At 43.0% G+C, this 23,971-nt stretch overlaps 2 protein-coding genes across 6 annotated transcripts; one reads left to right on the forward strand and one right to left on the reverse strand.

Annotated features, from left to right (window-relative positions):
* The first annotated feature begins 1,963 nt into the window (after window positions 1-1,963).
* tpgs2 (tubulin polyglutamylase complex subunit 2) lies at window positions 1,964-10,610 on the forward strand. 5 transcript variants are annotated; one of them, XM_035778744.2, is made up of 8 exons: window positions 2,135-2,198; window positions 2,385-2,464; window positions 2,649-2,791; window positions 8,121-8,208; window positions 8,318-8,455; window positions 8,684-8,797; window positions 9,016-9,179; window positions 9,946-10,610. In XM_035778744.2, exons 3-8 carry the CDS (start codon window positions 2,714-2,716, stop codon window positions 10,162-10,164), a joined length of 801 nt encoding a protein of 266 aa, XP_035634637.1. In that variant the 5' UTR covers window positions 2,135-2,198; window positions 2,385-2,464; window positions 2,649-2,713; the 3' UTR covers window positions 10,165-10,610. The 5 variants fall into 5 exon arrangements, with proteins under 5 accessions (XP_035634636.1, XP_035634635.1, XP_052383306.1 ...); XM_035778743.2 differs by lacking the exon at window positions 2,649-2,791 and having other exon boundaries at window positions 1,964-2,198; window positions 8,690-8,797; XM_035778742.2 differs by lacking the exon at window positions 2,649-2,791 and having other exon boundaries at window positions 1,967-2,198.
* aqp7 (aquaporin 7) lies at window positions 9,422-23,771 on the reverse strand. Its single transcript, XM_035778741.2, has 6 exons — window positions 22,371-23,771; window positions 17,759-17,885; window positions 17,483-17,620; window positions 17,116-17,234; window positions 14,002-14,219; window positions 9,422-11,294 (listed from the first exon to the last, which is right to left on the reverse strand). The coding sequence occupies exons 1-6, from the start codon at window positions 22,494-22,496 to the stop codon at window positions 11,096-11,098; spliced, it is 927 nt and encodes a 308-aa protein (XP_035634634.1). The 5' UTR covers window positions 22,497-23,771; the 3' UTR covers window positions 9,422-11,095.
* Between the last annotated feature and the right edge of the window lie 200 nt (window positions 23,772-23,971).

Here is a 23,971-nt window from a genome sequence, read left to right on the forward strand (position 1 = left end):
GTGACAGTGTTTACTAGCCTCAGTGCAGTAGGCAGCTGGGAGGAGGTGCTCTTATTCTCCATGGACTTTACAATATCCCAGAACTTTTGGGAGTTTGTGCTACAGGATGCACATTTCTGTTTGAAAAAGCTAGCTTTTGCTTTCCTGTGCCTGTGTATATTGAACTTCCCTGAAAAGTTGCATATCGCGGGGGCTATTCAATGCTAATGCAGTACGCCACAAGATGTTTTTGTGCTGGTCAAGAGCAGTCAGGTCTGGAGTGAACCAAGTTTGTTTGAGAACGACCCATCAACTAGTGGGGGATAGAAGAAGGATGCCAGATTGGCATACACTGAACAAATCTGATTTTTTAAAAAAGTGGATATTTGTCAAATCCGTCATGATTGATATGTTGTAAAAGGCCCACAGTGTGAACATGTATTGCGGTTGACATCCATACAAGCATTATACTCAGAATTTGTTACCTCAACATAGTGTGAAGTACACATATAAATATTAGCCTAAATGTAGGAACATTTTGCTAGGGTGCAATGAGGAGATTTGGAATCTTTCCCCCACACATTTCCTTGGCATTTTCATTTTTGGGGTCAAGTTCCATTGACCTCTTCACCCATCTATGCCAATTTTAAGATTAGTTCATGCTTTTAAAACTACATTACATTTCAAATTTGTGGTAAAGAGGTCAATCAAACTGGAATGGAATTGCCATGGAAACGTGTGGGGGAAAGATGTGAGTATCCTCATTGCCCCCCAGAAAAATTTGCTTACATTTATTTTGTCTATTTTATATGCATTTCACACAACGTTGAGATAAAAATGTTAGTATAATGCTTGTATGGATGTCAACCCCAACACAGGTTCATGTCATCGTTACCAATCAACTGCATTACAGTTAAAAAGTACTTTGACTACCACCACCGATTTATGTACGCTAGCTATGCAAACCAGTTTAGAATTGGGTTAGAATTTAGCAGTCCCTTCTTCAAAACCTTAAAAAGGACAACTTCTACATGTTATGTAGCGAAAACAGCCAAATATATCCATATCTGGCTTAAGTAATGTTAGGATTGCGTAAATTCAAATCTGGTATCAGGATAAATATAACAATGAGTCACCGATTTTATACTATGTATTTTTTATTAGCTAAGTAATAAATGGCAAATGCAACTTTCGTATATACGGGCTCACTGTAATACCACGCAGGGCAGAACAGAGAACTGACAAGACGTATGTAAAACAGTATTCTTTATACTGTGATAGACAGTTCCAACACGTCTGTTGGCCTATCACAGTAGAGACTGGGCGTGGTTTAAATTTGCTCAGCCTATTGCAGGCGCTCAGGCGGGTCCCCGCCTCTTGGCGCTTCTGTTGATAGATGTGAAGAACATCCAGGCTCTCATGCTCCATACCGTTATCTCGCACCTGGCTCCTGTTATCTAACAAAAGACCGCTTGTTCTCGCAACACCACGCTCTGAATGTGCCACCCCTAACTCATTGCACAGTTCCTGTCTTTTTTCCATCATGAGAAAGGCCCATGGCCCTGAAGCTTTTAACAATGTTTCAAGTCAGCTATGTTGCATAACACATACACACATCCACACAAGCCAACAGCAGATAATATTCAATCATATATATGGTAATGGCTATAATGGGAAACACAGGATCCAACAGTAACGACATTGTGGGCCTGTTACAATACATAAATCATGACGGATTTGACGACTTTGTTAGATCACATTTGTTGAATGTGCGGCAATCTAGTCAATGCCTTCTATTTACTCTATGATCACTGAGAGGAGCTTACAACCAAGTTCTGTCTCGTGCAGTCCAACCCTCGCAGGCCCAAGAGCCTGTGTAGGGAGCTGTGGCGTTTTTGAATGACAATGAATGAGATGTTTTTATGCTTTTTGTTGTTGTATGTGTGGATTCATGTTTTTCCCTTCTCCATAATGAATGTACTTTCTTTTTGTCTTCACCCCGTCCAGTTGGGGGCGGCAATACATCAATAATTGTGGTGCACCATAACATCTCAGAGAAGAAGATAATCTGCGACTCCTCCAGAAAATGAACTGTTAGATGGATTATATTAATATTTCTCTGCTGTGATTTCTAATTATTGAAATGGAGGAGACAAAGGAAGGTTTAACATGTAAAGGGGTCGCTGAAAGGCTGACACTCGGCATCACCAGAGTACTTGGTAAGCATTCATTTTCGCTGGCTAGCTAGCGTTTGATTCAGCAAGCCTGTTGTGGTTGCTGCTAGGCTAGCTAGCTCGCTAGAAGCCTGTTTGGGACGTCCTGTTAGGATTTTTTTCTTCTTTATTGCATTACAGTTGTGGCTAACATTAATTGTCATGATGCTGTATAATATTTTGGTGTCACAGAGAGTATGCCCGGGGTGATGGACGTGCGTTTTGTGGAGAGGGAGCCTGCAGAGAAGCGATGCCTGCTGTCATGGGAACAGGTAAAAACACAGGCTGGCTGCATTTCAATACTAAAATCTCTCCTCTCCATCACGTCAGTGTAGGACAGGTGAAGGAGAGGGAGAGAGGTGCTTATCCCGGTTTGGGAGGGAATTCTGTGTCAATCCATTTGAATTCAATCATTTTTTGATAGCATCACTTTTTGACAGCAACATAACTTTCCAGACATATTTGCCCATGGAAGAAGTGGTCAGAAAGTGACTTAATGGACCCAGCCCAAAGGCCGGCAGATGACGATATTGAGTTGTCATCTTACATTCAAATGCATTGTATGCAGCCTGCAAAACATCAGTATCCCTCGTGGACCGGTATGTACTTAAAACATTATCCATTCAGGCTGCATAGGCTTTGATTTCCTCAGATGGATACTTTGGAATTATACCAATGAGATATACCAATGCGAAGTCTATGGCTAACTATAATGGTAGTTAGCATTTGCCAAACCACCTCTGACGAATGCCTTCATACTGAACATAGGCATATAAAGGTATCCACGATTTCATCTGACACTGGGCAAGTAAATAAATTGCCTCATTGCCAAAATCCCTTTAACTCTGTAATGGTGAGAATGTGGAAAATAATTGGAAAATATGCATACTTTCCTTATGGAACACCATTTTCCACCACCATGCTATAGTGGCTAAATGCTAATCCCGGATGTTGTCTTTCATTTTCAGGCAATCAAGTTGCAGCAGCAGGCCTGACAACCTTTGAACATACTGTAGCTTGGAGTGAGATTGTGAATGTCATTGGCTCCACCCCAAGTCCGTGTTCTGACCAAAGCAATTAAACAGATAATACAATCCCCTGAACACAAGATTATATAGTTCAAATCTGCCCCTACACCCAACCCAAATGATATTTCAATGTATCCCCCCTAGAATCAGTTACACAGTTGGGTTCACAATCTGTCTAGGCAAAGATATTGTTCATAATTAGACAAATCAGGTCACCCTACCAAAATGATATGCTAATAAGGCTGACCTAAAAGAGGCAGAACTCATGGTCTGATAGTTTCAACCTGATTGGCTAAACGTGATACACAACATCCGGGATTAGCATTTAGCTGAAAATTGTGTTTCATAAGGAAAGGACGCATTTTCGGCCTTCTCGCCATTAAATAAAGTTGAGGAGGAAATCGAAGCCTATGCAGCCTGAATGGAGAATGTTGGTTCCAGTGGTTCAAATGAATGTTGGAACATTGGGTGGTTTGGGTGGTTTAGGTTTAATTTTCCATCCTTTGTGGGCTGTGCTTGTCAAGCAGCAGAAGGGGGCATTTGCCGATGCATTGTTAGCCGATAGCTTGCAAAGTAAACATCAGGCTATCGGTAGAAACTTTGTACAGGTATTGTATTTCCGGCGCCGACAGAGATGGCCGCCTCGCTTCGCGCTCCTAGGAAACTATGCAGTTTTTTGTTTTTTTACGTGTTATTTCTTACATTAGTACCCCAGGTCATCTTAGGTTTCATTACATACAGTCGAGAAGAACTACTGAATATAAGATCAGCGTCAACTCACCATCAGTACGACCAAGAATATGTTTTTCGCAACGCGGATCCTGTGTTCTGCCTTACAAACAGGACAACGGAAGGGATCCCTTGCAGCGACCCAAAAAAACGACTCCGAAAAAGAGGGAAACGAGGCGGTCTTCTGGTCAGACTCCGGAGACGGGCACACCGTGCACCACTCCCTAGCATTCTTCTTGCCAATGTCCAGTCTCTTGACAACAAGGTTGATGAAATCCAAGCAAGGGTAGCATTCCAGAGGGACATCAGAGACTAATATTCTTTGCTTCACGGAAACATGGCTCACTGGAGAGACGCTTTCCGAGGAGGTGCAGCCAACGGGTTTCTCCACGCATCGCGCAGACAGAAACAAACATCTTTCTGGTAAGAAGAGGGGCGGGGGCGTATGCCTTATGGTTAACGAGACATGGTGTGATGAAAGAAACATACAGGAACTCAAATCCTTCTGTTCACCTGATTTAGAATTCCTCACAATCAAATGTAGACCGCATTATCTACCAAGAGAATTCTCCTCGATTATAATCACAGCCGTATATATCCCCCCCCCAAGCAGACACATCAATGGCTCTGAACGAACTTTATTTAACTCTTTGCTTTGCAAACTGGAAACTATTTATCCGGAGGCTGCATTCATTGTAGCTGGGGATTTTAACAAGGCTAATCTGAAAACAAGACTCCCTAAATTTTATCAGCATATCGATTGCGCAACCAGGGGTGGAAAAACCTTGGATCATTGTTACTCTAACTTCCGCGACGCATATAAGGCCCTGGCCCGCCCCCCTTTCGTAAAAGCTGACCACGACTCCATATTGTTGATCCCTGCCTACAGACAGAAACTAAAACAAGAGGCTCCCACGCTGAGGTCTGTCCAATGCTGGTCCGACCAATCTGACTCCACACTCCAAGACTGCTTCCATCACGTGGACTGGGAGGGCAAGGTGTCTGGTAACATGACCGAATACAAACAGTGCAGCTATTCCCTCCGCAAGGCTATCAAACAAGCTAAGCGTCAGTACAGAGACAAAGTAGAATCTCAATTCAACGGCTCAGACACAAGAGGCATGTGGCAGGGTCTACAGTCAATCACGGACGACAAGAAGAAATCCAGCCCAGTCACGGACCAGGATGTCTTGCTCCCAGGCAGACTAAATAACTTTTTTGCCCGCTTTGAGGACAATACAGTGCCACTTACACGGCCTGCAACGGAAACATGCAGTCTCTCCTTCACTGCAGCCGAGGTGAGTAAGACATTTAAACGTGTTAACCCTCGCAAGGCTGCAGGCCCAGACGGCATCCCCAGCCGAGCCCTCAGAGCATGCGCAGACCAGCTGGCCGGTGTGTTTACGGACATATTCAATCAATCCCTATACCAGTCTGCTGTCCCCACATGCTTCAAAAGGGCCACCATTGTTCCTGTTCCCAAGAAAGCTTCATCATGAAGTGCTTTGAGAGACTAGTCAAGGACCATATCACCCTACCTGACACCCTAGACCCACTCCAATTTGCTTACCGCCCAAATAGGTCCACAGACGATGCAATCTCAACCACACTGCACACTGCCCTAACCCATCTGGACAAGAGGAATACCTATGTGAGAATGCTGTTCATCGACTACAGCTCGGCATTCAACACCATAGTACCCTCCAAGCTCGTCAACAAGCTCGAGACCCTGGGTCTCGACCCCGCCCTGTGCAACTGGGTACTGGACTTCCTGACGGGCCGCCCCCAGGTGGTGAGGGTAGGCAACATCATCTCCTCCCCGCTGATCCTCAACACTGGGGCCCCACAAGGGTGCGTTCTGAGCCCTCTCCTGTACTCCCTGTTCACCCACGACTGCGTGGCCACGCACGCCTCCAACTCAATCATCAAGTTTGCGGACGACACAACAGTGGTAGGCTTGATTACCAACAACGACGAGACGGCCTACATGGAGGAGGTGAGGGCCCTCGGAGTGTGGTGTCAGGAAAATAACCTCACACTCAACGTCAACAAAACTAAGTAGATGATTGTGGACTTCAGGAAACAGCAGAGGGAACACCCCCCTATCCACATCAATGGAACAGTAGTGGAGAGGGTAGCAAGTTTTAAGTTCCTCGGCATACACATCACAGACAAACTGAATTGGTCCACTCACACAGACAGCATCGTGAAGAAGGCGCAGCAGCAAAGGAGGCTGAAGAAATTTGGCTTGTCACCAAAAGCACTCACAAACTTCTACAGATGCACAATCGAGAGCATCCTGGCGGGCTGTATCACCGCCTGGTACGGCAACTGCTCCGCCCTCAACCGTAAGGCTCTCCAGAGGGTAGTGAAGTCTGCACAACGCATCACTGGGGGCAAACTACCTGCCCTCCAGGACACCTACACCACCCGATGTTACAGGAAGGCCATAAAGATCATCAAGGACATCAACCACCCGAGCCACTGCCTGTTCACCCCGCTATCATCCAGAAGGCGAGGTCAGTACAGATGCATCAAAGCTGGGACCGAGAGACTGAAAAACAGCTTCTATCTCAAGGCCATCAGACTGTCAAACAGCCACCACTAACATTGAGTGGCTGCTGCCAACACACTGACACTGACTCAACTCCAGCCACTTTAATAATGGAAATTGATGGGAAATGATGTAAATATATCACTAGCCACTTTAAACAATGCTACCTTATATAATGTTACTTACCCCACATTATTCATCTCATATGCATACGTATATACTGTACTCTATACCATCGACTGCATCCTTATGTAATACATGTATCACTAGCCACTTTAACTATGCCACTTTGTTTACATACTCATCTCATATGTATATACTGTACTCGATACCATCTACTGTATCTTGCCTATGCTGCTCCGTACCATCACTCATTCATATATCCTTATGTACATATTCTTTATCCCCTTACACTGTGTATAAGACAGTAGTTTTGGAATTGTTAGTTAGATTACTTGTTGGTTATTACTGCATTGTCGGAACTAGAAGCACAAGCATTTCGCTACACTCGCATTAACATCTGCTAACCATGTGTATGTGACAAATAAAATTTGATTTTGATTTGATTTGATTTAAACATAGCGGTAAGCAGACCTAATGTACTTTTCTCCAACCAACGTAGGCCTACCTAGTGAAGTTATTTAACTATATGTAACAGTATAAGTTTAGACCATCCCCTCGCGCGAACCAGGGATCCTCTGCACACATCAACAACTGACACCCACAAAGCATCGTTACCCATCGCTCCACAAAAGCCGCGGCACTTGCAGAGCAAGGGGAACTACTACTTCAAGGTCTCAGAGCAAGTGACGTCACCGATTGAAACGCTATTTAGCTCGCACCACCGCTAACTAAGCTAGCCGTCTCACATCCGTTACATATATCCCCTATTCAACATTGCTTTTAAAAGTGTAGTGTTTAATCACAGTTGCTGCTGACAGACATGAAACAGTGATTTGATGGGCCACGTTTCGTATTATGTTACGAATTTCCAAATGCACTAAAGGTTATGACTTTGCCAAACGTATGATATGTTACAAATTCTAGCTAGGTGGCTAACGATAGCTAGCTGGCTAACATTACCTAGGCTAGGGGTTAGCATCAAGATTACATTTAGGAGTTAGGTTAAAGGGTCTGGGGAAGGGTTAGGGGAAGGTTTAGAGCTAGGAGAAGGGTTAGCTAACATACAAAGTAGTTGCAAAGTAGATCAAAACTAATAAATTGTTGAAAAGTTGCTAAACTGTCAAAGACCAGACTGAAGCTACAACCTAGGCAGATTTGTTTTTGAGTTTACGCACTTAAAAAAAAAAGAAGTGTTTTTTCTTACGAAATTCTAAAATAATTTTACAATGCTGTTTTGTAAGCCCTTAAATTATATAACTCTCAACCATTTCTATTTTCCAGTGATGAGATGTCTCATGGTAGGGTGTGCAAAATGGGTCAAATTTGAGCACATTTATCTCTTGATTCAGTTCCAAATAGTCACATTTTGATCACTTCTACAATGGGCAAATATGTATGGAATGTTTTGTTCAAATCAACAGGGGTGCTGTGAAAAAGTGATTGAATTTAAATAGATTTACCCGTCTGTGTTGACATTTTTTGTGCGGTTTACAGAAAAATACCTGTGTTCTGCCCGAGGACCTCCGAGACTTTTATCTCACAACGGATGGTTTCACCCTTACCTGGAGTGCCAAACTCGAGAGTAGGTAACCCTGACAGTGACACATTCAGCCCCAAACATCCATAGAAGAACAGACAACTGAACACTATCTGTTCTTCTCTCTGTGACACTCTTTCCTATATTGTACCAGATGAATCTGTGCCTTTAGGATGCATGGTGCTCAACGGTGTGGCCAACCTGCGTCCTCTTTGCCAGTCATCGTCAGTGTTCTCCCTCCCCAACGCACCCTCACTGGCTGACCTGGACTGGGACGAAGAACAAGTTGAAGGTGACACGACCTCATTCAGCTACTTAGGGGATTCTTTAGTTTCAGCCTCCAATGTTATTGTATACTGAATCTTCTACCGATGGGTTCCTTGTCAAAATGTTGGACATATTGTAGAATACGGGGCATTGAAGCAAATGTTCCATAAATTGCTACGTCATGTATAGATAGGCCTATCTAGTTAACATAGTAGGACACACACAGACAATTCACACATTCTGTTTTCCTGAGAGTCAGAGTGTGGGCTGGTGGAGCCCCATTTTGATTCCAGGAGCCGTATCTTTGAGCTGGACCCCTGCAGTGGGAATGGCAAAGTCTGCCTGGTCTACAAAGACTGCACAGAAGGTACTTTCTCATTTACCCATGTGATATGCCACATGCACTGTGTGTGTATAATATCATCAAAGAATAAGAGAGGAAGACAATTTCCGTTTGCCATATTTTACACCAGACTTTATGAAAGTTAGAATGTTAAATTGATTTTGACTGGTTAATATTCATGGGAATGTGCCCATAATTATTTCATTCCCCTTGCTCTCTGTCCCATGGCTGTTTGGTTCCAGGTGTGGTGGCCCAGAAGTGTGAGGTGTGGTTCCTGGATCGCTCTCTGTACTGGCACTACCTAACACCCAGCTTCACCGCCTACTACCGCCTGATGATCACCAACTTAGGCCTGCCAGAGTGGCAGAACGCCTTCACCCCCTACGGCCCCAGTCCCCAGGCCAAGGTAATACACCGTTACCTCCTAGAAGGAGCGAGGCTGGGGTTATGGGATTTTGTTGGAATTGGGACAAAATTTAAGAGAATACATTGGGTGTCTAAGAGCACTTGAAAATAATGACCATTGTTCTTATGTTATTGCATGTAGATGTCATTGTAACACATCTACAATGATATGTATTAGAGGCCTACTACCATGTATGTAAGTAAAAAACTAAATCAGCACAGCCAAAAAGGTGATCCATTACATACAAGGTAAACACAGATTGTATTGTTTCTTTCAATGTACAATATATAGTCATGTCAAACATAGCAGACCCCAGTTAGGCTATGTATCATCACTTTCTGGCCACATAAGCTAAAACAAATAAGTCAGGGCCTAGAACTAAAGTGTTTTGACTGAGGTATGTTGTATGTTGACCCCCAAGCTCTGACCCAATGGAGGGGTCATTAAGTGCATTTGTTTCATTGCCCTGCCCTACCTTGACTAGGTCTCACAAAAACAATATGAGTATTTTAGTCATTTAAGTGTATCCTAAAATGAGTTATACTGTAGTAAGCAACTTATAAATGTGTAGCTATACTTTTTGATTAGACAACTTCACAATAAGGTTTGTTATATATGTTTAAAACAAGTCCGTCTCATGAAAGAGATTTCTCTCAGCACGCAAACCTAAATAAGTACAGCTTAACAGTAGGATATAATGCCATGAGTTTTTGTTCGGTTAGTTAGTTTACCCATTGTGCTTATGTCATCTATATCTCCCCAACAGCAGTGGGCGTCTCTCTACCAGCCCCTGAGTTTCCACTGTGAGCCCAGTATGGCCGACCTCACCGGAGATCCGCCTGTCAACAAGCTGGACCCCAGCAAAGCCTTCCGGGGCAAAGCAAAGCTGCCCGCCCCGAAGAAGAAACAGTCGGCTCAGGGAGGGGTGGGGGGCACTGCCAAGGGGCAGGGGAGCTCGGGGAGGCATAGTGGGGGCAGGCGATAAGGAAACTTCCCCTCCCCCACCCCCCAAAAAATACATATTCAATGGGCTATGGCAGTGTTTCCCCTGCATTTGTTTCTTGGGTGGGTTGAAAAGTGCCCGGAAGCAACATATCTGGCTGCTACCATTCAGAATATTGAAGCTAACGATCTATGTGGTAGCTAATGGGGCTACAGCGCTTGGCTTCTCAAGTAAGTAATGGCAGGGAAACGGTAGCTATGTATTATACCACTATAAATGCTTCTTCTCCTCTGTGTGTGTGTGTGTGTGTGTGTGTGTGTGTGTGTGTGTGTGTGTGTGTGTGTGTGTGTGTGTGTGTGTGTGAGACATGTTTTTTCTAGCAATGCTGCTATTCTCTGTGAAGCCTTGTAGGCCATCCTGTTGATCCTATTTATTTCCCCTTTGTGTCTATGGCTGTATGTATTTCCCATTAAAGGCAGATGAGAATCGTTTCGGTTAAACCTGTGTTATTGTCGATGGCCATTTTAATGAGTCCAGATTTCCTCCAGTGTCCTCAGATGTGCTGCATTGTGCTTTGAAACCGAAACGAGCAATGAGCACCAATTACATTCTTGACATAGTCTCTTGCATTTCGTCATCAGTTTCAAGGCTCCATAGTTCTATTGGTTGAGGGGTAAGCTGATCCTAGACTTGTACCTACAGGCAACTTCTATATGCAGCTTTGACTTCTGTTAGAGGTGGGTCTCATTCATCCTTAGCCTGGGAGCCAAACTGAATTCATGCTCTGTTTCACAGTTGTTTCACTTTCACAATTCATTCTGTCACTTGGACTTGGACCGTCGAGAATGTAACCAGTCCAGTCAGTGTCCTCTCAGAACAACATCCCCAATTGTTTGCCGATGTTTCTGTTCCATTGGATCCTCCTCCAGTTACTTTGGGTGTAGCAAGTGTGCGCACACATAGCTGGGGTGCCTCACACACACACCTCTGGGCTGAGGTTTTTCTGCATATCCAGAGGCGCAGCCTCCTCCTCTGCCTCGTCCTCTATCTCCCTCCTGTGTTCACAGGGGGAGGGGTGGTGCAATTCCACAAAGACCTTGTAGATGGAAGCCCCTGTGACTCCTCCCACCATGGGGGCAAGTACAGGTACCCACCACCAGCCGTTACCTGCCCTGCACAACAGACAGAGAGAGAGACAACAGTGTGGAGATTGGTTACATTGGTCAAAGTCAGTCAAAAACAAACAAAAATAGCTTTGGGGAGTTTTGTCCTATTTAATTGTATGCTGTATTATTTGGCAGCCCTTGATCAGAATTCAGTCCATTGTCATTTCAAGCAGGCACTCCCGTAACAGGCCTATCAGAATTCCTGATTGACAAGTTTTCCTGATTATCACAGTGGGCTTGTTTGACATTTCAGCTGACATTGAAGGTGACCGTAGACTGACTGATCTACAGAAAACATTTTTATTTGTAGATCAGTCAGTCATAATTTACCCAAAATGCGTCACGTCAGTTGCAATGTTGAACAATCCCAAAATCATTTGAACCATATCATGAGAGGGACTTCTTTTTTGTGGCCAGTGAGATTGTGGCCAGTGAGATCCAATTAGATGCCATAAGTGGGTGAGATCAAATCAGATGCCACAACAAACGGGCACAGCTCTTTTCCTGTTATCTTCGGAACAAGAGGACAGAACAGTACAAAGAAACATGAAAAAGAAGTGACTGGCTAGGACAGAGGAAATCATGCAGATTGGCATGGGAAACCAGACTGTCCACTCCAAAATACCTCTACTGCCCTGTAATTGACCCCTGAACCACTGAACATTCTACCAACACCACCATCAACACCTGGCTAAACTCTGAAGGCAAAACGTGTGAATGTTGCTAATCCAAAACACCAAGGCAGTCTTAGTCCTGCCAGTTTGTTGATATACAGTACCTTAAGAAAGTATTCTCACACCCCTGCTTTTTCCACATTTTGTGTTACAAAGTGATATTAAAATTGAGTTAATCATCTTTTTTTTGGTCAAATGTCTACAGAGAATTCTAATATTTGTTAAATGTTTTATGATAAATAAAACATATTGATTAGATAGCATTCAACCTATAAATGTTACAATCACCTTTGGCTGTGAGTCTTTCTGTGTAAGTCTTTAAGAGCTTTGTACACCTGGATGGTACAATATTAGCCTATAATTATTTTCAAACTTCTTCAAGCTTTGTCAATTTGGTTGTTGTTCATTGCTAGAGAATAATTTTCAGGTCTTGCCATAGATTTTCAAGTAGATTTAAGTCAAAACTGTAACTCTGCCCCTCAGGAACATTCACCGTCTTCTTGGTAAGCAACTCCAGTGTAGGTTTGGCCTTGTGTTTTAGGTTATTGTCTTGCTGATATGTATAATAAATAAATAATAATAATATATGCCATTTAGCAGACGCTTTTATCCAAAGTGACTTACAGTCATGTGTGCATACATTCTACGTATGGGTGGTCCCGGGAATCGAACCCACTACCCTGGCGTTACAAGCGCCATGCTCTACCAACTGAGCTACAGAAGGACCATATGTGAATTCATCTCCTAGTGTCAGATGGAGAGCAGACTGAACCAGGTTTTCCTCTAGGATTTTGCCTGTGCTTACAGTGGCTCAATTCCATTTCTTTTGTATCCTGTAAAACCTCCCAGTCTTTAACGATTACAAGCATACCCATAACATGATGCAACCACCACTATGCTTGAAAATACGGTACTCAGTAATGTTTTGTATTGGATTTGAACCAAACATAATGCTTTGTATTCAGGCCAAAATGTGAATTGCTTTGCCAATTAATGAATTAGTGTTACTATAGAATTATATATTTCTTTGCCCTTTCGTCAATTGTTTTTGCAGTATTACTTTAGTGCCTTTATGCAAACAGGATGCTAGTTTTGGAATATTTTATTCTGTAGATGCTTCCTTTTCATGCTGTCAATCAGGTTAGTATTGTGGTATAACTACAATGTTGTTGTTCCATCCGCAGTCTCCTCTTATCACGGCCATTAAACTCTGTAACAGTTTAAAGTCAACATTTTTTTACCTTTATTTTACTAGGCAAGTTAGTTAAGAACAAATTCTTATTTTCAATGACGGCCTAGGAACAGTGGGTTAACTGCCTTTTCGGTGGCAGAACGACAGATTTTGTACATTGTCAGCTCGGGGATTTGCAACCTTTAGGTTACTAGTCCAATGCTCTAACCACTAGGCTACCCTGGCGTCCCATTGGCCTCATGGTGAAACCCCTTCCTCTCCGGCAACTGAGTTAGGAAGGACACCTGTATCTTTTTAGTGACTGGGTGTATTGATATACTTTTGATGGTGTAATTAATAACTCCACCATGCTCAAAGGGATATTCAATGTGTGCTTTTTTTATGCATCTACCAATAGGTGCCCATTTCTTTGCGGGGCATTGGAAAACCTGCTCTGTCTTTGTGGTTGAATATGTGTTAGAAATTCACTGCTCGGCTGAGGGACCTTACAGAAAATTGTATGTGTGGGCTAAAGACACAAGGTAGTCATTCAAAAATAATGTTAAACACTATTATTGCACACAGAGTGAGTCCATGCAACGTATTCATGTTTGTGACTTGTTAAGCACATCTTTACTCCTGAACTTATTTAGGTGTGAATACTTTCTGAAGGCAGTGTAAGATAAAAAAAAAGCCCTTGCAAGACCAGCAGGCAAGGTTGGGGTCAATTCACTTTTCAATCCACTCAGTTCTGAAAATGGCCAATTCACTTTTGAATTCATAAATTGAATATCAAATAACTCATTCACTGAACCAAAACTGAGAACTGAATTGACCACCACCAGGTTTTACTCCCCTCCAGTCTTACCGGAACACCTCTGGCCCCCAGCCAGCTATAGCGGTGAAGATTCGAGGTCCCAGGTCGCGGCTAGGGTTGATAGCGTATCCACTGTTGCTCCCCAGAGAGACTCCTATGAGCAGTACCAACAGACCCACAGCGATGGGCTCACCCCCCGATGGAGCAGGCTGGTTTCTTTGGTCAGACAGGGCCATCAGGCACAGCAACAACATGGCCGTGCCGATCACCTGGAACACACACAGCGAGAAAGCGAGCATTAGGTTAATATGTCTACTGTCTGTGAGAGTAAAACAACCATGATTGACACTATGGGACCAAATCAGACTTAGGAAATGTATGCCTTTTTTAAGCATTCTGATTTAAGCACTTCTCAGTAGTTGGTATTCAGACTTACCATAATCATGAGCATAACATGGTTTGCGGGTGTGGCTCTCTTGCACACACTGAATACATTTGATTCGATCCAACAAAACACACCTACTGAGTTGGCCAATTTGATCAGTTTTTCTTCAATATGTTTTTCTGTTCATCTTAAGCAATCCATCTAAATAATGTGTACCTTTTAATTTGAATATAATCGGCACAACATTACAATGCAGCCTATGAAAAATGCTTTCAGAATGGATATCAATGAAAGATAGCCATCAAAACATGCATATTTATCTCTGTTCATGGCAACTGAAACCTTGTTTTCCGGGCTCTGACACACCAAACAAGGTTGTCGAGTGGAGAGCTACAGTAAAAAGGGCACTTGGGGGGGAAAGTGGGCTGTCTCTTTTGTGTTTAGACACAAAACAATGTGTTGTAGCACGGGGGAAAGTGTTCTGACAAAATAGACATGCTCCTCTTGCAATTTACGTCGGGTGAAAGGTCTTTAGCCCGAGAGGGGGAAGGGCCGGACACCATATGAGCTGTGCTCTGCTCCCATTTGCCACTGTGGAAGGACCCCTGGGACGGTCTCCCCCTCAGGGGAATCGTTGGGGTGTGACCTCAAAGCGGCTGCTGCGTAGGAACGTCTGACCCAGTTTCATCTGCCTCTAGTCTGAACACTTACTTGTGGGTAAGCAGTCTGCTGGGCCTGGTGCCCCTGGCGGAGGAGTACTGGCCTCTTCCTGCTGAGGAGGCACGCTGGCTCATGGCTGTGGAGGTTGGACCGGGGTAGGACCCGGGTTGGCAGGGCAGGCAGAAGCTGGAAGCTTCTCCTTCTGCTCTGTACAGTTCCAGTCAATAGGGCCAAACAGTTCCTTTGGCTCAATAGGAGCATCCAGGAAGTCTGCCGTCTCCCCCGTGAGGCTGGACAGGTTCAGCCGCAGGACTCTATCCCCCACCACTGCGAGGCGAATGACACGCCCACAGCCTTGGATAGCACCCGTGGAGGCACGGAGGTTGAGGTCTGAGACGACACAGATCTCTTCCCTGAGCAATGGGTTGGGCTCGTTCTTGTTCAGTTTTTGATATACCATCAGTAGAGTGGTGACGTTCAGTGAAGCAGGTAGTTTAGTTACAGCTAGCCGTGTGGCGCTAGCTGAACCAGAGACTGAGAGTAGTTTTCACTGTGATGTCAATCCTCTCTATGATAAGCTGCTGTCCTACGCTCGGCGATGGATTCTTTGACGGTCCACCTGTGGACAAGTTAGCAGGAAAGTAGAGGTCCAAGTTGAGGAGAGTAGAGGATATTACTGAGGAGAGTAGAGGATCTTAATAGAATCTGTGAGGAAGATGAAGTGAAGATGGGAGCAGACTATAGCCCCTTGAATAGGAAGTCTATGACAGACCTTGTGTGATTGGATCTTCATAGACTCTGCCCCTTCCTATACTCCGCCCCTAACGAGACGTTACCCAAAGTGAGAGACCAAACAAGTAATTGTAATAGAACTGTGTGATGACATGGCCAAGTATTGCGCCATGCGTCAGGTTCAAACTGGTCCGTCACTCCATAAGGATTTAATTAGCCTACATGTTTAAAAAAATACATACCATTATTAAACATGTTCAACTATTACTAGAGATCCTCAGCAACAACCACACGGACGTGACAGCGTTTACAGAGGAAGCATATGAAGGCAAATAAAACAATGCGATTCAATTGAGGGATGTAATGTAATGAAATGAAGGAAACTAACATTAAATCGGCAGTTAAATATGTGTGGTTATTACTGACATTTGATAACATGATAGAAATAGTAGGAACCAGAGAAGGTTGAGGCATATAATTCAAACATTCGAGAGTGCCCAAAGGTTCAATTTGGTGTCACTACCATTGTGCATCGTCATCACATGCTCCAGGCTGCAGTCGCCTACCCATTTGGCTTGCATCTCCAAGCTTCATAACTGCAAGTTATAAAGACCATACAATTAAAATGATGCATAACGTCACAGAATGTTGTACTTCGCAGTGGGAAAAGGGCAGAAATTCTTGTCATGTTTTTAGTTTGCTTCTATGACTGGTTTCATTCTCCAGCGATCTGAGGGAAAAATCATCTTCTTTTTTTTTTAACCCTCTTCTCCAAACAGATTGCTCATTTACCTAGCTCGTATCAATTGCTCTCATCAATTTATAAATTACAGTGCATGAAGAAAAGGGGTTATTTATATCTGAAAAAAAAAAATTAAGTATGAGTTCCACTTGGAACGAACAGGTTCGCTCGACCTTGTCCATGGTTTCCTCAAGCGCAAATGTGGTGGAATTTTGAGCGAATTAAGTCAAGGTCAGAATACAGATATCTGTAGACACACCTCTACCACACCTCCATTTCTGTGATCTCCACCCCAAACGTATAGCTAGCTGGCTGGCACATGCGTTTCCCCACGCTCAAGTTCAAGGTCAGACTACGCATTGAGAGAAAAGTGCATAAAAAGGAAATGAAGTTCCATTTACGTGCACAAAACTCGGGTCTGAATTCCCCCCTATGTGCTTAATACCTGGACGACACACAATTAACACACACACATACACACACACACACTTGGTGAGAAAAGGGAGAGATAGCTTGAGTTGTCCTCCGTCAGTGGGAGATGAACGTCCACAGTAAAATGTAGATCAGGGTAAACTGGCTTGACAAACCAATTCAACAGGTGTCTTTATGGAGTAAAATGGGGTTGAATGACCCGTTTCATGCTTACCTGGTCTAAGAATCCAGCATGAAGCGAGAGGTAGGGTGCTGGGTAGGTAGCAAAGATCCCAGCGGTAGCCTTAGGGCCAGACACAGTCAGATTCCCTCCACAGTAGTGGTATATGGCGTCTGGAAATACAGTGACAAAGCAAGTTTCACAGCATTGCACAGCGCCTCATAACCATATTCAACCAACACACTACTACTATCTGTAGGTTTTCAAGTGTTAAGGTTGGGAAATGTACATGTATCTCAAACAATAACATTGAAACAAACATTTCTGGCCCTCATAGTGACGTTTAATGCACACAAGCATCGTACTGGCTGTATGATTTCCCAAAGTGAACTGGTCTTCTATGTTGTCATTCTGTCTTTACCATAGTAAAGGGAGTATATGGTCCCAGCAGCCAAGAAGGAGCCTATCAGCTGACTGAGGATATAGACGGGAAGCATCCTCCAACCCAAACGACCAAAGAGACACATGGAGAATGATACTGCTGCGTTCATATGGGCACCTAGGAGGTAGAGGAAGAGAGAGAGAGAGAGGGAAGTATTTTCCTTTTGCACTTAAATGTGCTGTTATAAGAGGCACCATACATGAAAACGATTTCAACCTTTACCCATGTCAAAATGAGTGGTGTTGTGTTATGTACCTGAGACCCTCCCGCCAATATGCACTCCCATAGCCACGCCCAGGCCGAAGCCCAGGTTGACACTAAGGTACTCTCCGAACGCACCCCGTCCAGTCACGACCTGTGCCACAGAGCCCAAGCCAAACACCTTGAATATAAACACAACATGAACACAACCTGTCAAAAACAGACGTCCACAGAGGCAGTGGGAGAATTGATTACAATAATTTATTACAGCTGTGAATACATCCAAGCTGGTTTGTGGGTCTACGTAATGTATTCCTTCTGGTGCATTTGGATTCACTTAACTCAATTAAACAAAGAATTGCTGTTAAAGTAAAAACATGTAATTTCATAAAACATCCAACAAGCTTTGTCACAAGTTTCAATTCCCTCATTAGGAAATGTGAATGAGAGCTAGATTTGGGTCTTGAATGCGTCTTTGACGTGAGTGTCTCTTGCAGAGGCGTCATGCCCATAGGGGGCACAAGAGCACATTCCCCCTCAGATTTGTCCAGTTTTATATTTTTCTGATGTAAAATTAATTATTAAAGTTCAACATAATTATTTATAAAATAATAGATCTGTCAGCGGTATTTTGTGGAGGAGCACACTGACTGGACCAGGCAAAGAGTACCCCCATTCTCCCTAGTAAGTGTTTCCTTCCAAGGTGCGCCATGGAGCAAAGACACAGCATTTGATTTGATTTTAGCTGCCGATAATGGGCAGGAGTCACAGGAGGTATGTTTGTAAATGAATTTGATCAAGCTATGTCACCTATTGATTCCTTTTGATTCATAAATTAAACAATTTTATTTTTATTTTTATGTAATACAAGACACCTAGCCATTTTATGGAGTTGGTTTTAGTTAGATAGATTCCCAATCTCCCAACCTCATAACTAGCAACCAAGTCATTTCAGGCTACCAATCAACTTAGGGTAGCTTGTCTAACGGTATCTTAGCTGGCATGCTGCGGGCAAAGTTTCTAGACTTTAGGAAAGTGTACAATTACTTAATGTACCCAATAAGAATCACATTCCGTTCAACCTTTTATCCAGATTTTAGGGGGATGCAGACAGTTCAAGAGGTATGCAGAAAATATTTGGTTTAAATTTAATCTGCCACCTTATGATATTATCATGACATCTGTGTGTTAATTATTATTCCATGACATGTGCCTGTATTGACGTGTGGTCGCATGTACTGTGTTGTAATTTGGATGTGACATTTTAGGCATGCTATTGCAGTATATTTAGATGTGTAATTTACAACAGTCAGAATGACACCATCATTAAAATGACAGTTGAACAGGTACATTTATTTTTTACAGCGGAGAGGAGGTGAATGAGCCAATTGTAAACTGGGGATGATTAGGTGACTGTATGAGGGCCAGATTGGGAATTTAGCCAGGACACCAGGGTTAACTCTTACTATAAATGCTATGGGATCTTTAGTGACCACAGAGAGTCAGGACACCCGTTTAATGTCCCATCCGAAAAACAGAACCCTTACAAAGGGCAATGTCCCCAATCACTGCCCTGGGGCATTGGGATATTATTTCTAGAGCAGTGGAAAGGGTGACTCCTACTGGCCATTCAACACCACTTCCAGCAGCATCTGGTCTCCCATTCATCGACTGACCAGGACCAACTCTGCTTAGCTTCAGAACAAGCCAGCAGTGGGATGCAGGGTGGTAATGCTGCTGGAAAAGATGTATCCTTGGATAACCTATGGAGAAAAATATACATTTTTCTTTTTACATAGAATTAGGCAGAATGATTATGGCTCTAGATTCCTGGAAAAAACATTTTCAGGTGTTTGAAAAATTCTCCAACATCCGACCTCAACCCTCACGTACTTCGTTTCTACTTTCACTCTGCCAAAACAGCACACAGTTACAGTACTCACCCTTCTAAATAACTTGAAACGGTCTAACCAGGTCTTGTGTCTGGATGTAGCCTAGACTAGCTAGCAAGCCAGCTAACTTCTTTCGCCAATCAGCTTCAGCCAGCCAACTTTGGATAGCCTAGTGGCGCTAGTTAGGGACCGTCAATAAATTATACAATGTAAATGGGGCAATATTTTAATGTTGCTCATCTTTGAGCTGTATTTGTATCTGAATTTCTACAAATAATAGTTGTTTGAGGTTTTTAAGTCACAGAAATTTGGAGCTATTGACATTTAAAATGACCGTCCCATCTACATTGTGTAATTTACTGATGTTCCCTAACTAGCCCTCATAAGGATATCGAATGTCAAACCAAATTGACCATGGGCATTAGGATGGGGTCGGGTGCAGCTGCGCTCCGAATTCATGATTATTTGTTTGCTGCCAGTTTTGGGTGTGTGGGCAAGATTGAAATAACCCCAACCCAAGGAAAACTGTTATCGTACCCTTGATTCCGTGACATACTTTCCCCCCCTAATTATCTCACAAATCTCAGTTTTGGATGAGACTGACTTTATGAACAAAATGATCCTATTTACACTCTGTAGTCAATTTTGACACTAGAACAAATAAATCGGAATAATAGCAATGGCCGTTTTCTACTAGAGAAGTTGCTCTTTAAGACATTTAAGGTAATTAACACGTCTTGTCCTATAAACCTGTCAACTCATTTTGAGTGATGTACTTAATTAGTTATAAGAATATAATCAGTTTAGGCCTTAGGGGGATGGGATTATTGTATTAATATTGTATCGTATGTAGGTTAATAAAGTGATGACCTACTTCCAACCCACACGCATGCCCCAAGGTCACTCTTTTGGATCAACCCGCCAAAAATACTTTACCTGGTTACTAGTAAATTCGTTTTTGAAACCAAATATATGATTCTGTGTCAACTGTTTAATTGGATAATTACCAAATTTATATTTCAAGTTGCAAACTATTTATTTGAACACTCATAAACCTAATAAATAACTAATATGAATTAATATTTCATCTAAACAACACATTTTTTCATCTTGTTTCAAGTTCACTTTTTAATTTGGAATTACCTATAACATTTTCAACAATTGGGTTACAAGCAATTAAATAATTCCCTGTAAATCAAGATATTAAGTTGGTTGAAAATAATGTTTCCACATTTGGTAGCCACAATATTTATTTTACCTTTATTTAACTAGGCAAGTGAGTTAAGAACAAATTCTTATTTTCAATGACGGCCTAGGAACAGTGGGTTAACTGCCTGTTCAGGAGCAGAACGACAGATTTGTACCATGTCATAATATCATAATCAAGCATTGTGTACAGTAACATAGAAATCATATCAGGCTCTTTTATATGAAATATAATTATGCCAGCATGATTACAGATGCTATTGGTGAAAAAACGACTACAAAGACCAGATTAACTGGAATGACATTCACTCTCACTGGTGTGCAAAAAGAACCAACTGAAAGCCACAACCCAAACAAGCCACGCCTCCAACTCTTCTGATAGGCTGCTTCCGCTACATTTCCCCCAATGCTATTCGCATGAGGTGTTGAAAGCAGTTAAGAACCTTTCAATCAATTTAAAAAATCACATTGATTTGTCAAATTTGTTATTTGATTTCAGACAAATTTAATAGAAAGTGTCATTTTCAATCATTCCAATCAGTAAAAGCACTTAAGATTAACAACAGCATCGTCCCATTTTGTTGTGTCGGTAAGTCACAAAGGAAAGGGAAAGCTCCTTATACAATTACTTTATAGTAGTAAAGACATTATCACACTACTACCACGTGTGTGTCTTCTGTCTGTGTCCTAAGCTCTAAGAATAGAATTCGTTTTCAGGCATGTGACAAACATGCAGCGTGTGTGTGTGTGTGTGTGTGTGTGTGTGTGTGTGTGTGTGTGTGTGTGTGTGTGTGTGTGTGTGTGTGTGTGTCTGACATGTTTTTTCTAGCAATGCTGCTATTCCCTGTGAAGCCTTGTAGGCCATCCTGTTGATCCTATTTATTTCCCTTTTGTGTCTATGGCTGTATGTATTTCCTATTAAAGGCAAATGTGTGTGTGTGTGTGTGTGTGTGTGTGTGTGTGTGTGTGTGTGTGTGTGTGTGTGTGTGTGTGTGTGTGTGTGTGTGTGTGTGTGTGTGTGTGTGTGTGTGTGCGTGCGCGTGCGCGTGTGTGTGTGTGTGTGAGAGAGAGAGAGCGTGCATGCGGCCAACTGGCCAGCCGTGTTATCACAGGGTCAAGCGCATGACAGTGACAACCAATGCCACATGATAAGCATCTACATGGGGAGCGTATTGCAACATGCAATTTGTATGAATATTTCTAAGCAGAATCACAATTGAGTGGAAATCTATCAATCAATATAGACACTAGTAGTAATACGAGTAGTAATAAACTAGTAATAATAAATACCTTTAAATACAACATTTTATTTATTCATTTATAATTCTTGTACTTTTGGAAATATACATTTTGCTCCGTGCATGTGTGAAGCGTGTGACGTAAAACGCCTCCTCTTTTCTAATTGGCTAAGCAGATGGTTACGTATCCGTTTGTCCGTGAAAATACGTTAACGGTCAGCGTCAACGATCAAATCAAGGGGCCAGTCCGGCCTTGACCTTAAGAAGTGAGAGGTTGATGTTGTCCTCTAACCCTTTCTCTCTTTTTCTCTCTCTCTATCTTTCTCTTACCATCATGACATAGGTGCTGAGGGTTTCTGCGAGTCCCACTCGAACACGTTCATTTATCACCCAGATCTTGGAGAGTTTTCTACTTCTTCCATGCTCTTGAACGCTCCCCTGCTCCATCGCATGCATCTTATTTCCACAGAGTCACACTCAAGTTTGCCGTCCTTTGTAGGTTGTCAAGGTATCCGGAAGAGTTTGGGCTACGACCCTCAAAATCGCAATCGACACACAGCCTTGTTTATATCTCTTTCTCTTCCCACTTCTCTTTCTCTCGCTTCCTTTTGGCTTGTATTTTATGGCCTCTCCCCTCCCACGCCCTCTTTCCTCCACACACAGACACACAAACACACAGTCACACACACTCCCTACAATGGACCTATGTCTGGGAGGGGTGTATGCTTAAGGGGAGGGGTAGAAAAACAGGCTGGCTTGTCACAGAAAAATCTTCCAACTCAAATGTGCTGAATACAACAGCTGTTGACTTTACCGTAATACTGCATGTTTACTTAGGAGCCCTATCCCAACAATGCAGAGTTAAAAAAAATATATATATTTATATATATATATATATATATTTAAAAGAGGAATGAAAATACACAACAATTAAGCTACCAGATCACTGAGGTAGATATGTACTTGAAGGCATGGCATAGATAATAACAAGAGTAAAAAAGGAACAGAGAAGCAGCAACGTTCTTTGATGAGTGTGAAAGTATGTGTGTGTGTGTGTGTGAGAGAGTGTCAGTGTGGTGAGTGTGTGGGTGGAGTCTTATGAGTGTGCATAGGGTCAAACAAGGTCAATGAAGATCATCTGGGTAACCATTATGATTAACTATTTAGCAGTCTTGTGGATAGACGCTGCCACGAATCCTGTTGGGCCGAGACCCGATGCTCCGGTACCACTAGCCGGACGGTAACGGGGAGAACACTCTATAGATTGGGTGGTTGAAGTCTTTGGCAATTTTTCAGGCCTTCCTCTGACACCGCCTGACATAGAGGTCCTGTAAGGTGATGTATTGGGCCGTCAGCACCACCGCATTGCGGTCAAGGTCGGTGCAGTTGCCATACCAAGCGGTGATGCAGCCAGTCAAGATGCTCTCAATGGTGCAGATGTAGAACTTTTTGAGGATCCATGCCAAATCTTTTCAGCCTCCTGAAGGGGAGGTGTTGCCGTGACCTCTTCGCGACTGTTTGGGTTGGCCCGTCAGGAAGTCCAGGATCCTGTTGCAGAGGGAGGTGTTCAGTCCAAGGGTCCCGAACTTGAGCTTGGAGGGGACTATGGTGTTCAATGCTGAGCTGTAGTCATTGAACAGCATTCTCGCATAGCTAGTCCTCTCAGGTGGGAGAGAGCAGTGTGAAGCTCAAAACAAGTTTATTCACCCAAAGGGTCAGACAGCTGAGCAGACAAAGACATGTTCACACGAGCACTGGTATTTAACCCGTCCTCCTATGCTGAGTCTCCTCCTTACACATCTGAACAGCCAATACACATCTGTTGCTAGACAGAACTTTAGTGATATTGTCAAGGGTGTGCGCAACTGGTTAACTGAAGTCAGGTGCAGGAGAGCAGAGATGAGTGAACAGGCACACTTTATTTGGCAGAA

Source organism: Oncorhynchus keta, chromosome 10 (assembly GCF_023373465.1).
Source record: "Oncorhynchus keta strain PuntledgeMale-10-30-2019 chromosome 10, Oket_V2, whole genome shotgun sequence".
NCBI classification, from domain to species: domain Eukaryota; kingdom Metazoa; phylum Chordata; class Actinopteri; order Salmoniformes; family Salmonidae; genus Oncorhynchus; species Oncorhynchus keta.

What these genes read in the sequence shown, in the direction of transcription:
- tpgs2 (XM_052527346.1), top strand. Translation starts at nt 4,402, where the DNA reads ATGGTTAACGAGACATGGTGTGATGAAAGAAACATACAGGAACTCAAA.
- aqp7 (XM_035778741.2), bottom strand. Translation starts at nt 22,496, where the DNA reads ATGCATGCGATGGAGCAGGGGAGCGTTCAAGAGCATGGAAGAAGTAGA. An exon ending in ATGCTGGATTCTTAGACCAG is followed by an intron (nt 14,220 to 17,115) that starts GTAAGCATGAAA and finishes TGTGTGTTCCAG; the next exon opens with GTGATCGGCACGGCCATGTT. An exon ending in TGGGGGCCAGAGGTGTTCCG is followed by an intron (nt 11,295 to 14,001) that starts GTAAGACTGGAG and finishes TCTGTTGTGCAG; the next exon opens with GGCAGGTAACGGCTGGTGGT.